The 15,982-nt window shown below is 44.9% G+C and overlaps 1 protein-coding gene across 5 annotated transcripts; it reads left to right on the top strand.

Annotated features, from left to right (window-relative positions):
• Positions 1-1,145: 1,145 nt before the first annotated feature.
• Positions 1,146-13,987, top strand: MTRF1L (mitochondrial translation release factor 1 like). Of its 5 annotated transcripts, none has more exons than XM_081093889.1 (7): positions 1,146-1,213; positions 4,169-4,248; positions 5,091-5,274; positions 5,731-5,894; positions 7,708-7,825; positions 12,059-12,195; positions 12,833-13,987. In XM_081093889.1, the coding sequence occupies exons 3-7, from the start codon at positions 5,178-5,180 to the stop codon at positions 13,031-13,033; spliced, it is 717 nt and encodes a 238-aa protein (XP_080950015.1). In that variant the 5' UTR covers positions 1,146-1,213; positions 4,169-4,248; positions 5,091-5,177; the 3' UTR covers positions 13,034-13,987. The 5 variants fall into 5 exon arrangements, with proteins under 5 accessions (XP_080950015.1, XP_080950014.1, XP_080950016.1 ...); XM_081093888.1 differs by lacking the exon at positions 1,146-1,213 and adding an exon at positions 1,337-1,515; XM_081093890.1 differs by lacking the exon at positions 1,146-1,213 and adding an exon at positions 1,408-1,515 and having other exon boundaries at positions 5,116-5,274.
• Positions 13,988-15,982: the final 1,995 nt, after the last annotated feature.

Genomic DNA, 15,982 nt, shown 5'->3' with positions numbered 1-15,982 from the left:
GCTTTAACCTATTTGTCATAAACGCAGTTTCTTGTATATGATTTCAGTATATTTGCTAAATATAAAAAATAATTTAAATGTGATTGGTTCTGTAAAATTTATCATATTGAACATATGTCATTTTTTTTACTACCATGTTCATTGTACTTAGTAATCTATGTCCTTATTTTGGAGCCCACCAATATTAGTTGGCCATAAAGAAATTGTGAATGCATGAATACAATTTAAGAGATACCATGCTTGGTTATTTTGTAAAGCCAGAATAACTGTAGGTACCTACAAACTGAATAGATAATGCAGATTATATTTCCTCCCATTTAAGTTTTGGGTTTTGTTTCCTCTTTCTTGAGTCTATTTTATCATTTTACCTATGTACAATAGACACTGAAAACGCTAGCATTTTCAAATGTAATAGAATTTGAGCATGACAATAATGTAAGAAAACTTAGAAGTCTCAAACTATGTATATTTGAGTTTTCAAAGTAAATCAAATTACAGCTGTTTTCATTTGACCATATTGTGTGAACCTATGGATATTACTGTAAAATGCACATGCATTACACTGACTTTAAAAATGTTTTGAATCAATAAAGAATCCACCAATATATCCTTAACAAGTTACTGTTTCCTCATTGGTGTAACATAGGAGTAAAACATACACTCATTTATGTTACTTAAATTGCTTACACATCCGTGGGAAAATAATTTCTGACTAGATTCTTTACATTGTTCCATAAGGTTATTTTTGCACCTTTTACAAATAAAAGTATATTCTCGAAATGACTTGTTTTGAGAATTTAGCTGAGAGATTTATCATGTTGAGTTCAAATGACTCCCACCATTTCTGTGGTTAAAAAAAAAAAATAACTCAAAGTTTTGACTTGGGAAATAACTGTTCCTCATAGAGATATACACAATTTGATCAGTCCTGTTGTGCATCGGACCAGAATTAATACGGATTTTAACCACTGCTGTAAAGGAAAACGATTTTATAGTGTGGCTGGAATGCACATTCAAACTGAGATAAATAATGTGATTAGTTGGAGCTTTGAAGTAGCAAAACCTATCTCTGCCTTGTACTTGGAGATGCATCTCATTCGTCCACTCACTTTGCGTCTGTATGCGGAGCTAAGGAATGCGCAGCGGCAATGCGAGCTCCTTTTGTCTGAGACCGCGGAGTCCCCGGGCGGAGAGTTAGGTCCTCGAAAGCCAGGTATTGCCCCCTCCTCGCCACTCCTCCGGTGCGCTGTGCAATGGTCTTTGAATAATGAAAAGCATTACATCAATTCACCTTCTGCCTTCCCACCGCTATTAGAGTTTTGTTGGGTTTTTTTGGGGGGGTGGGGGGCGGGGGAGGTTGGGGAACAGGCCACGGGTCGGGCTCCGGAGGCTGTTCCCTGTGTTGACGGGCACCAGGCGTCACAACCTCCTTACAAAGCAGCCGAGGAGTAAGTGCGAACGGGCCGCGGGAGGCAGGCGAGGAAGGAAGGCCTCCGGGAGCAAGTTCCAAGGCAGGTAAGGGACCGGAAAGGAGACTTGGCGAAATCGCTCGCTCCTTGGTTGCCTTCCGGCACTGCTGCCATGTCCTAATTAGTATGAGTCTCAGCCACCGACGGACAAAAAACAAAACAAAAAGAGGTCAGCTCTCGCCCTCTTTCCAAACAATTCCATCTTTGAAACGAAAGGCCAGGCTGGCCCGGGCGCTTCCTTCGCGGTGACCTCAGCCTCGGCGCGAACATGAGACTGCGCCCCATGCGCAGCCAGAAAACCCTCGCGCGGGGCATGCGGAGCAAACCCTCGACGTCAGAAGACCGAGTGGCGACCTGCGACTTTCCCCTCGCTGACCGGCTCACCCGCCCCGCCTGCCAAGTTCAAGGAGGCGTTTACAACCCAGCGTACAGAGGAGGGGCCCAAGGTCTCCGGGACCCACCCCCACCAACTTCCGCTCCGCGCCCTCAACTTCCGGCCTCTGCGAATATTGCGGCATTTAAAGATTTGGCCGGAAGTTCCGGGAGGCCCTTTAAACCCGGCGGGTGTCCTGGGCCGGCTCGGTCAGCTCGCGCCCCTACTGCCAAACCCCGTGTGCTGTCGCGAGACTCGGGAGGGAGGGAACTTCCGGCCTTGGTCCGCCGGGGCAGTGTGGGCTCAGCGATGCGGGCGCGCCTCCTGTGGGGTGCTGTGCGGTGTCTCCGGGCGCGGCCGGCCGTGGCCCCGGCCCGCCGGCACCGGAGCTGCGGGAGCCTGCCGGTGGAGGAGCTGTTCGCCCGCGGCGGGCCCTTGCGCACCTTCCTGGAGCGCCAGGCGGAGTCTCAGTCCCAGGTGCAGGCCCCCAGGGGGCCTGAGCTGCTGGCCCTGGCCAAACTGCTGAGCGAGAAGGAGCGGGAGCTGCGGGAGACCGAGCCCTTGCTGCACGGTAAGGGCCGCGCCCGAGGAATCGGGGTGCAGCACATGCTCCTGACGCTCCGCCGGCGTTTCCCACTGAGCCGCTGGCCGGGGGCCTGCCCTGTCCCCGAGGTTGAAGCTCTTCACTTAGTCGCAGCCCTTTTTGGTTTGGATCAGAGGCCAAGGCGTCGTGAAGTGTCTTCGGAGCCAAACCCCTCCTCTCTGAGCCCTTGTGTGCCATTGGCGCAGCCCCCCACCCCCGCAGCGTTTCTCAAAGTGCGGTAGAAGGACCACCTGCAGTGGTGTCAGGGGCGGTGCCTGGTAAAACGAGACGTAGGACTCCGAATCTGAGAAATGTGTGCTTTTAACGAGTTTCTCCAGTGACTAACTAGCATGCATTCAGACCTGGGTGGAGCTGAAGTTTCTGCCTTTCCAGAAGCTCTCAGGGATGCCAGGCTACTGACTGGTTCATGGGCAATCCATTGGGTAGCAGGGCTCTGGGGGGCGGGGTGTGTGTCACGGTGTTATTTGGGGAAAGAGAATTAATTATAATACAGCTAAAAAGTGAACACAGCAGATATCTGCATAGACCTAGTAGAGCAAGGAGAACTTCTTGGGAAGGCCTGTATGCATAATCCATGGACACAGACAATGGTAAAGGCCTGGGGGGCCTAGCGGGGAGGCGTGGGAGTGTGAGGTGGAGGGGGTTCATGGGGGGAAACGGGGACATCTGTAATACTTTCACAATGAAGATCAATTTAAAATAAAAAGAATAAAGGCCCACCCTTAGAGGATATAATGTAGTTCAACCTTTATGGATCCTTTACCATACATACTCCAGGCTTTGCTTAGCTTTCTTGAGGTATTAACTCATCCAGTTCATATAACAAACTATACAGTAGGTCCTGTTAGCCTCCTGTGAGAGAAGGGGAACCTGAAGCATAGAGGTAAAATGAGCAGCTTTTCAGGAGTGGAGTTGGGATTGGAATGACTCCAGATCTCATGCTTTTAATCCCCGAACTCTTCCTTAAAGGAGAGCCAGCAGAAGTTTTTTTTTTTTTTTTTTTAATATATTTTATTGATTTTTTACAGAGAGGAAGGGAGAGGGATAGAGAGTTAGAAACATCGATGAGAGAGAAACATCGATCAGCTGCCTCCTGCACATCTCCTACTGGGGATGTGCCCGCAACCCAGGTACATGCCCTTGACCGGAATCGAACCTGGGACCTTTCAGTCCGCAGGCCGACGCTCTATCCACTGAGCCAAACCGGTTTCGGCGAGCCAGCAGAAGTTTTTAGATTGGGGAGTGAAAGTTCAAAATAGATTTGTGGTTTAGGAAGCTGGATTTGTGGTGGCTTAGAAGCCAGCCTGGAATGAGGGTGAAGGTGACATGGACAGCAGTGTGAAGGCTCATGCAACAGTCAGGGTCAGAGTTAAGCAGAGTCCAAATTAAGTGATTTAAGAGAAACTAAAAGAACTTTTGTTAATATGAATATTTCATGGAGGTAGAATTATAACGAAGTTCAAAAGCTTCTTTATATTTATATAGATTACCTTTTATTTATGCTTTCTTTTATCATTAGCAAAATATTTTTTAAAGCTACATGTTTGTGAAACCTAATGCATAAAATGCTATTTTTAATTAATGGCAGTTATTAAAAGGACAAGAAAGACATTTTATTTTTCCCTTCAGCTACAGTAACAAAATTATTTCCTTAAATTCCGTTGGCAATTTAGCACTAATTAAGGAAAACTTAACCTACTATTTATTGCCTTTATCTCTTAGATGAAAATGAAGACCTAAGGAAACTTGCAGAAAATGAAATAGCTTCCTGTCAAAAAGAAATAGCTCAATTGAAGCATCAGGTATAGTATTTATACAAAGAATAAAGTAGCATTAGTACTATTATTTCTAAAGACTTTTATTAGATGTTAATAAAAACAACTTAGGACTTAATTAGTTTGTTAGTATTTAGAAATATAAACTGTTTTTTAAAGCCGGAAAAAGGTACTCCCTGTGGTCCTATTTTTAGCATACTAAAAGGATTTATAAAGCTCTGGCACAAGGATGAATGTTACATGAATAGGATTTGCCAGAAAGGCAAGGTAATATTGTTATTCTGTATCCTCTCTTTTGTTTATTTAAAAGATGAGGGTGGGGTAGACTATGAGTAGAAGATCTAACAAATCATTTCACCTTTGTTAGCCTCATTTTCCTTTACATGTAAAATGAGGGAATTGGACCAGGTCTTCGAAGGGCCTTTTCACTTCCGAAATTGCAAGTTTCTTTTCCACTTAAAGATTTTTAAAAATGCAATTTTTTTTCCTATCATGCTAGGTTGCACATTTCAAAAGGATAAATTCCTTTGCTTTCTTCACACAATAATGTCCTACTCACAGCAGGTACTTAATCATTCACTGAATAGAGAAGTGGTTTAAAGTATACATGAACACCAAAAATACAAACCTGTAAGTGCTAGCTGAACCTTATAACATTTATAACATAGGTGGTAATATTAATATTTTTTAGAAATTATGCTTTTACGGTTCTAATTGGCAAGATGGTTAGAAGTAATCAGCAGTATTAAGTTTGCTTAGAGAAACTTTAAGTAAATTAAATATTTAAAAAATCCTGCTTCTAACCATTTGCCTCTTAGAGTTTTAAGTAATGATTTATTATAGAAGGGGTGATATTTTTTTATTTACAGATTATCTTACTTTTGGTTCCCTCAGAAGAAACAGATGAAAATGATTTGATCCTGGAGGTAACTGCAGGAGTTGGGGGTCAGGAGGCAATGTTGTTTACTTCAGAGATGTTTGATATGTATCAGCAATATGCTGCTTTTAAAAGATGGCATTTTGAAACCCTGGAATATTTTCCAAGTGAAATAGGTCAGTGAACTGTTTAATTTGTTTGGGGAAAAGTGTAGATTTATCTACGTGTGTCCTAAGAAAAGGGTTGGAAAGACTAGGCTTTTGAATTTATTTGTAAGGATGCTTAAGTAGTTTTATGCTCATCATTTACCTAAATAAGTTTGAATGCAAATATACCAAGGGCCTAAAAAATGTTAGTCAATACTAACCACTGAATGACTGTCTTTTAAAAGTGGTATTTTAGATGTGTTGAGTCAGTTAACACCATAAATGCTTTAGGTTTAATAATTAACAATAAATATATTACATATTAAAAACACCATCATAGACTTGTTCAAGTTTTTCGGTATATTTTACCATCTATAGGTTGTTTTGTAGCTTTTTAAAATATGTCTCAAGATGGTAGAAGTGATGGTCAAATGTTAATAAATGATAAGAATTAAAAAAGAATTCTGTTTTCCCAATATTTTGAAGGTGGGCTTCGACATGCATCTGCCAGCATTGGGGGTTCAGAGGCCTATAAGCACATGAAGTTTGAAGGAGGTGTGCACAGAGTACAGAGAGTGCCAAAGACGGAGAAGCAAGGCCGCATTCACACCAGCACCATGACTGTGGCAATATTACCCCTGCCCACTGAGGTAAGGCATCACAGTGCCCCTTCTTGGAATCGTGGGCCTAGCACAGTGCTTTGTCCCAGAGGAACACTCACTTGACTGAATTGTGCATCTCCTTGTTGTATTTGGCCTTTATCACATATTTTGAGTTATTTTTGAGAATGTGGTATCTCAGTCCAATAAGTATGATTTTATAACAAACTAGAGGCCCAGTGCACGCATGGGGAGTGGGCCTAAGCCGTCAGTCGGACATCTGTAGCGCTCCCGTCACCACCGCTGCGCTCGCCAGCTGTGAACCCGGCTCAGGGCTTCTGGCTGAGCAGTGCTCCCCCTGTGGGAGTGCACTGACGATCAGGGGGCAGCTCCTGCATTGAACATCTGCCTCCTGGTGGTCAGTGTGCCTTTCTGTCAATGTGCATATTAGCCTTTTATTATATAGAATAGGACTAGAGGCCCAATGCATGAAATTCATGCAAGAGTAGGCCTTCCTTTCCCCAGCTGCCAGCACCGGCTTCCCTCCAGCCGCTGGCAAGCGCCTGGGCTTCCCTCGCAGCCCTGGCTTCGTCCGGAAGGTCTTCCGGTCCAATTAGCATATTACGCTTTTATTATTATAGATGGGAAGAATTAAAGATGTATCAATCAATTTGTGCACTGTCTATTAATTTTTCTCTATTGTGAAGTTTAAAGTAGTTATATTGAGACCATCTCTGCAGGAGAAATAGTATTAACCTAATTTAATTAGGGTTTAAGACTAATGATCTTTGCTTTGTGTTGATTGGTTCTCAGAGTATCAATAGCAAGAATCCTGTTTTAATAAGGTGACAATTTGACAATTACTACTTCATAACCCAGTCATATTAAAATGGAACATATTCTTAGTGTTCACAATGAGTATATTTTCTTCTCACAAAGAAATTTGTTTACATAGTATTTATAAAATAACTTAGTGAGGATGTTGTTTCACTTACATTCCTTTTGCTGAAAATAAATATTTGACTTGTCCTTCAAAATGAAGTAGGTATGATTTGAGAAGGAAGTTTAATTAATTTGGGGGGTGGGTGCAGGAGTGCTATTTGACTGTGTAACAGGAGCCATATGTAGATACTAATCACTTTGGTTCGAGCATCTTGGGGATGGAAGAAGAGAGTTTTCCGGAAAAGGTGGAAACTGAGGTCCATGTATCATCTAATTCTAGCAACTTGTAGGGAGAAAGGGAAGGCCTATGTATGGTAGGATTCTTACTGGTAGGGTTGTAGACATGTCACAGAGTGGTCCACGGTTATTCATGAAACAGTTTCTTTAATCTAGTGCTTCTGGTGGTGATTCCCAGAACAGAGCATTAGCCTGACATCAGATCCCAGTGTCTTTATGAATTCAGTCTTGGCTTGGCAATTTCCCTTTGCCTCTCCTCTGCCTCCAAAAATACTTAAGTCCTCCTTTAATTAAACAAAATAAGCCTTTCCCATAGTTCCTAAGCTAGCATTGTTTTTTCCCTCTGCCAAAGTCTTCTTGAACTCAGAAATGCAAAATCTCATTTCAGCTCAAATACTTACATTTCTAATAATAACATAAGTTCTGCTGTTCATGTGATAAAAAGAGGATAATTTATAGAGAAGTCCAGTTTCTGAGGATTAGGGTTTGTTTTTATAGTATTTTGATCTGCTACTCTTCCAAAATGAAAAGTTGAAAAAAAGGTATCCTTCTAACTACCTTCTATTAAAATTAAACCTTCTAAATTTCATAAGTTCTATACATATTTATATTTATGGCTATTTTATTCTTTTGAAGAGTTCATATACGTAATACTTTTAATCCCAAATTTCTCTCTTATGTACAGATTAATCTAGTGATTAATCCTAAAGACTTGAGAATTGATACTAAGCGAGCCAGTGGAGCTGGGGGGCAGCATGTAAATACCACCGACAGTGCTGTCCGGATAGTTCATCTTCCAACGGGTATGTACTTACTTCTTCAACACAAAACATTGAAGAAAGAAATCAAATTCTGAATGACTTAATTTTTCACTGAAATAGACCCTCAATTACCAGAGGAATCTGTACTAAGGATTGTTATTAAATACTTGATTTATTTAGACTCCTTGGCTGAAACTCTGCAGGGGAGTTGCAAAGCCAGGAAGATGAAGGGATGGATCTCTAAACCCAAGGAGTTTCCATATTAGTGACAATGACGAGAAGGTGTGGATAGCCCTTCCAGGTAGCCTTCTCAAATTTATATTGAATAGATATCACTATTTTAAAAATCCCCACAATAGAGTCATTATCATGGATTCTTCTTTATAAGAAAACTAGGGGCCTGGTGCACGAAGTTCCTGCACTGGGTGTGAGGGGCAGGGGGAGTGTCCCTCAGCCCAGCCTGCCCCCTCTCACATACTGGGAGCCCTCAGGCGTTGACCCCCATCACCCTCCAATCGCAGGATCGGCCCCTCATTCCCCCCATCACTGGTTCTGCCCCCAGCCCAGGCCTGATGCCTCTGGCCCAGGCAGCAGGCATAGGCAGGGGACCCCCAGACCCCTCCGATTGCTGGCTCTGCCCCTTGCCCAGGCCTGATGCCTCGGCCAGAGGCGTAGACCCCCATTACCCTCCGATCGCCTGATCGGCCCCTTGCCCAGGCCTGACGCCTCTGCCAGAGGTGTCAGGCTTGGACAGGGGACCCCCATCTCCCCCCGATCACTGGCTCTGGCCCCTGCCCAGGCCTGAGGCCTCTGGCCCAGGAATCATGCCTGGGCAGGGGACCCCCATCTCCCTCTGATCGCTTGCTCCACCCCCCACCCAAGCCTGACACCTCTGACCCAGGCTGCAGGCCTGGGCAAGGGGACCATCATATCCCCCCAATCCCCGGCTCCGCCCCCCACCCAGGCCTGATGCCTCTGGCCAAGGCATCAGGCCTGGGCAGGGGACCCCCAGCCCCCTGCCCAGGCCTGATGCCTCGGCCAGAGGAGTTGACCCTCATCACCCTCTGATCACCAATCACCAGATTGGCCCTTGACCAGGCCTGAGGCCTCCGGTAGAGGTGTCAGGGCTGGGCAGGGGACCCCCAGCTCCCCGCGGTTGCAGGCTCCACCCCTGCCCAGGCCTAACGCCTCTGGCTGAGGCGTCCGGCCCGGGCAGCGGGGACCCACAGCTGCAGCGGCCCCGCGATCGTGGGCTTCGCTTTAGGCACAGGCAAGGGACTAGCTCCTGGGACTGCCAGCTTCGACCTTGCCCAGCTCCCATCGCTGGCTCCACCCCTACTTCCTGCTATCACTGGCCAGGGCGGAAAAGGCACCTGATTCTCCGATCATGGCTGGGGGGCAGGGCAAAGGTGGCCCCAGGCCGCCTTTGCCCTGCCCCCCAGCTCTTAGCTCCCCCCTGGGTTTCCGATCACTGTCAGTGGCAGGGGGCTTCTTCCTGCTTTCCCTTTCACCTCCCTGCATTGTGCCTACATATGCAAATTAACTGCCATCTTGTTGGCAGTTAATTTGCATATAGCCCTGATTAGCCAATGAAAAGGGTAGTGCCGTACGCCAATTACCATTTTTCTCTTTTATTAGTGTAGACTAGAGGCTCAGTGCACGGGACTAGTGCACTGGGCGGGTGGGGTGTCCTTTAGCCTAGCCTGTGCCTTCTCGCAGTCTGGGGCTCTCGCAGTCCGGGACCCCTGGTTCCTTACCGCCTGCCTGCAGCACAGGTGGCAGAAGCTCCCGACACCACCGCTGCGCTCGCCAGCCATGAGCCCGGCTTGCTGCTCCTTAGCACTGCCTCAGAGGCAAAGACGCTCCCACCACCTCCGCTGGGCTCTGAGCCCGACGCTTTCCCTGTGGGAGCGCACTGACCACCAGGGGGCAGCTCCTGCATTGATCATCTGCCCCAGGTGGTCAGTGCATGTCATAGCAACTAGTTGTTCCACCATTTGGTCGATTTGCATATTACACTTTTATTATATAGGATGCTCTAAATCACTAGTTTTTAGTTTTTGAAGAGAGAAGGCCATGGATTCTTTTGAGGAAATGAAAGCTTGGATCCCCTACCTGGAAACATACATGTATACAAAATTTTCCATATAATTTCAGGGTCTTCTTTCAATTAAGTTCATCCACAGACCACCGGGGGTTCTGAGTCTAGATCAGGGGTCCTCAAACTAAGGCCCGCGGGCCACATGCAAATACAAATATTGTATTTGTTCCCGTTTTGTTTTTTTACTTCAAGATAAGATATGTGCAGTGTGCATAGGAATTTGTTCGTAGTTTTTTTTAAACTATAGTCCGGCCCTCCACCGGTCTGAGGGACAGTGAACTGGCCCCTGTTTAAAAATTTTGAGGACCCCTGGTCTAGATAGTTAAGCAATGGAGCTATATAAGTACTTCTTGGGCCTGCAGTATCCTGTTAGGTAGAACTGTAGTGATTCACTTGTGATAAAGAGCAGATGAAGAGCAAACCTGAGTTATCTAGAAAAAGAATACAAGACACTCTAACAGTGACCTATCTCAAACAGGTATAAATACCAGTGACTAGTAGTGGTTGATGGGAAGGATAGTTTGATGTATTTTTCTTTTCTTAAACATGCAGAACTTATCATGTTAAACCTTAAGACGATGTCTTACGTAATACATAGTATATAAACTAGAATAGAGAAAAATGGATGGAAATACTAAAAACATGAATAGTGATGATCTCTGGAAATGGGATTAACTTTTTAATATATTTGTTTCTATTATGAGATTTTTAAAAATTGATACCTCGTTGAGGGTATGAAAAAGCAATCCATATTAAATTATAAATTTTTTAATCAATTTGAGCATTTATTCCAGTACTGCTGGCAGCATGGGGGAGCAGCAGGTCATCCACAAAAATCTGCTCTGCAACCTCTCCAAACCAGCTGCTTAGATAGGGTGGGACCAAGATTATATGGGGAAGTAGGCTCTGCAGGCTGGGGTGGGACGCCATTGTTTTGGCAACTAGGTTGTTGATCTTTCCATGATAATAGGCAGTTCTTCAATGAGAATGGATCTCATCCCAACCCAAGGGTGACTCCCTGGGTTTCTAACTCCCAGCCAGGCTAGAATATCCTTTCTTTAATCAGAGTAAGGCAATCATGGTTAACAGAACATGATTAATATTTCCCATAAACATAGCTAGTCCCCAATGTTCTATTTTTGCCCCTAACATTTATGCCACAAGAGCAAATAATCCATTGCTGCCTGATTCTCTGGAACTGCCTCCCTGATCCGGCTCAGCTCTTGATTTATCCCATATGTAGGTCTAGTAGTGGCATTCAGGGCTTTTACCGTGCTACAAGCCAGCCAGCTCACTTCTACATTAAGGGAGCCCCACTAGCAGCGGAACAGAAGTGGTTAAAGCAGTATGTCCAGCATGGCTCTACACCGGTGGAGATCTTTGTTGCAATCCCGTGCCATGGCTGTGCGGTCTCTCTTGGTTTGGATCATGTGATGTTTCTGGAGCATAAAGATGGTCGTTCATCCCAAGAAACAAGCCCCCCCCCCCCCCCCCCCACACACACACACACACACACTGTTTGCAGGAATATATGAATAAATAGTTACTTCACAAATCAGAAACTAACCAGCCAGCAGCTGGTAGTATGTCCATTACTTTCAGGGAGGGCGAAATTATCAGAACAATTCATATTGTAATTATTAGATACTTAAAGACAATAACTAGAACACCTGGTAAAAATCAGACATTCACCACAGGACGTTACTGCAGCAACCTTTAGAAAAATCATCCCTGCATCCTTTTCCCAGACAATGGGTCCCAACGTATAAAGGTCCCCATCTGTGACTTTCTTCCCCAAAGAATAGAATAGTTCTATGTATCAGCAGTAGGTATCCCAGCTCCTGCTAGGCAAAATGTAAAGGTCTGATCTTCATAGGTCCCTCCATTGCCAGCTTCAGAGCAGTTGGAGTGGTGAGATGCATGTCTCAGGGTCTTAATTTTTATTGTGTAGTATGTATGCCTTCAAAATGGAAATACTTTGTACTCTAGTTCACACTTAAATTTTGAGTTTTCTGATAACTATAAGTTGTTTAAGTCTTCCTTTTATATTAGAATTCTATTTTTCTCCTCATAAAGGAAGATGAAAAAGGATGAGAAGGAAAAGTATTCCTTAATAATAAAGTGAAGATAATTTTTTTTAATTAAACCTCTTCGATTCTCATAACACTATTCAGGTGTTGTTTCTGAATGCCAACAAGAGAGATCTCAACTGAAAAATAAAGAGACGGCTATGAAAAAGTTACGTGCAAAACTATACAGCATGAAGCTTGAAGAAGAAACAAAGAAAAGATACAATGCTAGAAAGATTCAGGTAAAACTGAAATGAAAATACTTTTAAAGGATAAACATTTAATTCTGTTTTTATAGTAATCTTATACCTATGCTCTGCTTTCTATATTCAAGGGCGTTTTTCTCAGACTTTGAATCACTTAAAAACAGATAGATATATGGCGTCTCCATTCTGAAAATTATGAAGATGGAAAGCGAACTGAACTTTCTTCCTATTACTTAACTACAGAGACATTTTACTCATACTGTATTAATGGGAAATACATCACTTTGTCATCATTGAAGACAACTAAGTTAATTCACAGAGATTATATATAGTTACCATTTGAATATCACTGTGCCACCCTTTATGTACACATCACTGTGTAGTAGGTATTATTTGTATTTTACAGATGGGGAAACTAAAGTTGAAATAAATTGCCTGAAGTCCTAGAACACTGAAGTGGCACAGGATTCAAATACTAATTTGTCTGCCTGTAAAGCCCCTGTCATTTTTTCTCTATGTTGCCATGTTATTTGAGGAGTCAGGTTAAAACTTGGTTCTTACATTATGTTTCAGATTATAAAGCAAGAGCTTAATTTCCAGTTACGTGAAATTTGTAGTTTTAGTTGCCCTGAATTTAACTGTATCTCATATCTTTTTTTTTATATATGTATAGATTGGAAGTAAAGGAAGGTCAGAGAAAATAAGGACATACAATTTTCCACAGAATCGTGTGACAGATCACAGAATAAACACGTCACTTCATGATCTTGAAACGTTTATGCAAGGAGAGTACCTACTGGATGAACTTGTACAGTCATTGAAAGACTATGCGGATTATGAATCGTTAGTAGAAATTATTTCCAAAAAACTTTAAATTGATTTGTTATTAAAGACTTTTACAACTAATGAAAAATTTTACTACAGCAAATCAGATTGTGTGTAATCATCAATATTGTCTTGAAACATGAGTTAACAGGAGCAATATGCATATTTTTAAGAGTTTATGTAAATAAATCTCTCAAAATGTATTAGTAAAAATATACATACAATATAATCATGGCTCTGGTTATGTATTTTGGACCCCTTAAAAGAAATAGACAAAGGAAAGTCATTGTTTTATGTAAGATATTTAATGACTGATCCAAAATTGGTTTATTATAAAACACTTCAAACATATAGTAGAAATATGACAGTAAATACTGTATTAGTTAAGGTCTAGTCAGAAGACAGACCTTACCATTAAATTTTTTTTGAGTGTTTTTACTGATTTTAGAGAGGAAAGGAGAGGGAGAGATAGAAACATCAATGAGAGAGAAATATCCATTGGCTGCCTCTGCACACCCCTTACTGGGGGTTGAGCAGGCAACCAGGCCATGTGCCCTGACTGGGAATCGAATCTGCAACCTCCTGGTGGTGGGATGATGCTCAACCAACTGAACCACACTGGCCAGGCCACACCATTACTTTTAATGGGGGTGATTTTGATAAAATGTTTTAGCTGATAATGGGATCAGCTATTGGGGAGAGCTCATACACTAGGACTGAGGTTGTCCAAGGATAGAACACCCTTGGAAGGGCTTCCCTTCCCCAAGGGGTCAAGGCAGGCCAGTGGGAGAGGGTGTGGCTCCAGCTCATTTGATGACAAACTTTCTCTGGGTCAGAGCTGGCAGGTTCCCGCTGCCTCCCAAACAGAACTGATTCTTAAGCGTGCGGACGTCCATATCTGTATCCAGCATCATTTCAAAGTAGCCCATTTTACACACCACCCCCTTACGTCATAGCAAATGGCGTATTTTTGTTTACAATAAACGCACCTGACTTAAGCTTGCCCTGATTTTGTTTCTTACGCCATGGAAGGCTCCCTTCCTTTCCATTCTCTCAAGACACCTCCTACACTAGTGGTTCTTGCCAACAGGCGATCTCACCCCGTAAGGAACATCTGGCGATGTTTGGAGACAGCTGGCTACACAGGGGAGTACAGGCTCAGGAATGCTGCGGAACACCCTAATACCTACAATGCGCAGGGCGGCCCGCGACAGAAGCATGTGGCCCAAACTGCCAGCTGTGCTGAGGCTGAGAAACCCTGTCTACAAGTAACCCCACCCACCGTTCTATAAGGAGTTCCACAACTAGATGTGTTGACTCCCGGACGTTTCTTATAGCTGTATCTTATATATGTTATCTCCGCCCCCTCGTATCCCAGGATGCTCTTACTCAAAGGCTATCTACTGAGAAGGCCAGAACTTGAACTTCTTTTCCACCTGCACCTCCCGCCCTCGCACCAGGGCCAGGCGTGTAATGGGAGCCCCATGACTAAAGGTGCAGAATTTAAGGGGATGCCCAATTGCTCCGCCTTCACTCTGTCCCCTTAATAAACGCTTCACTAATAAACTCTCCCACTTTAAATTAAAAAACAAACCAAGGAGATGCCAAATTTTCAGTAACCAAGAAAAATACTAACTCAACACGACATTCTAAAAAAAAAAAAAAAAAAATGCATGCAAAGAACTAGGACAGTGGTTCTCAACCTTCCTAATGCCGCGACCCTTAAATACAGTTGCTCATGTTGTGGTGACCCCCAACCATTACATTATTTTCGTTGCTACTTCATAACTGTAATGTTGCTACTGTTATGAATCGTAATGTAAATAGCTGATATGCAGGATGTATTTAGGCGACCCCTGTGAAAGGGACGTTCGACCCCCAAAGGGGTCGCGACCCACAGGTTGAGAACCGCTGAACCAGGATGAACTAATTATCAACATCTTCCATAAACACGGCTCCACCCTGCAATGGCCTGACTCTCCGCCCGATGCCTCCCCACCCTGCCTCCCTCGGGACTTGCCACGGACTTAACGGAGCGCTTACTAGAAGCCAAGTACTAACTCTCCCTGAGGCTGCAGAAAAGAAAAAAAAAAACAACCAAAAAACCCACTAAAACTGCAAAACACAGGATTCGGACGTTGAGGTTATATGATGTGGCTTCCTCGCGCGGCCGCGGGGCGGAGGCCGGGGAGGGCACTGTCCCTGCGTCAGGACACACTCAACAGCGACAATCAGCAGCAGCGCACCTGTCACCCAGCCTCGGCCCCGGCTCCACCCCGCCATCCCCGGAAACCACGCCGGCCAGAGCCGCCGCCCCGCCCGTGGCCATCACAACTCCCGGGGGCTCTGACTTGGGAGCAGGATTACTGTCTCTCGCGCTTGGCCCTTGCAGGAAAGAAAGAGACAAAAAAAAACTAGATACAAGTTTAAAAAGCTCAGGGCCCGCACAAAACAATGGTGGCAGGAGAAAACAAACACACACACACTCTTACAAAAACGAAGTGCCTTCCTGCCTCCACCTCACAGCGGCCGGAAGGACCCAGGAAGGAGGTCCCGGCTCCAGCCTCGCGCCGCCGCGCCGGCGGGACCAGGTGCGCGCGCCCCGAGGACCCGCCCCCTGGCGCACGTCCCTCCCCTTCCCTCTGAGAAGCGCGAGAGCCCCCAGCGCGCATGCGTCAACCCGCCAACTCCGCAGCCACCGCCCGCCAAAGCGCCTGCGCACCAGCGCTGGGCCGGAGGCGGGGCGAAGGCAGGAGGGAGAGTGGAGCGCGCCCAAATCCTAGAGAGGCGGGCTGAGGAGGGCTGGGGGGAGGGCTCGTCTTCCGGAAAGTCTGCGTTCCCGGACGACCAGAGGCGCCGCTCACCGACCTCCCGCACAGGAGAATGGCCAGAGAGAGCCGGCTACCCTGTGTCCCCATCGGAGATCTTCAGAGAGGAGCCGGCGTTGCCATCGGGATGAGACCAGGACTCGCCGGAGGCCGGCTCCCACCGCTGAGGG

The sequence above is a fragment of the Myotis nattereri genome (genome assembly GCF_964212035.1).
Source record: "Myotis nattereri genome assembly, chromosome: 6".
In the NCBI taxonomy this organism is placed as follows: domain Eukaryota; kingdom Metazoa; phylum Chordata; class Mammalia; order Chiroptera; family Vespertilionidae; genus Myotis; species Myotis nattereri.
The sequence above is the reverse complement of the archived record's forward strand: the minus strand, read 5'-3'. Positions and strand labels throughout refer to the sequence as shown.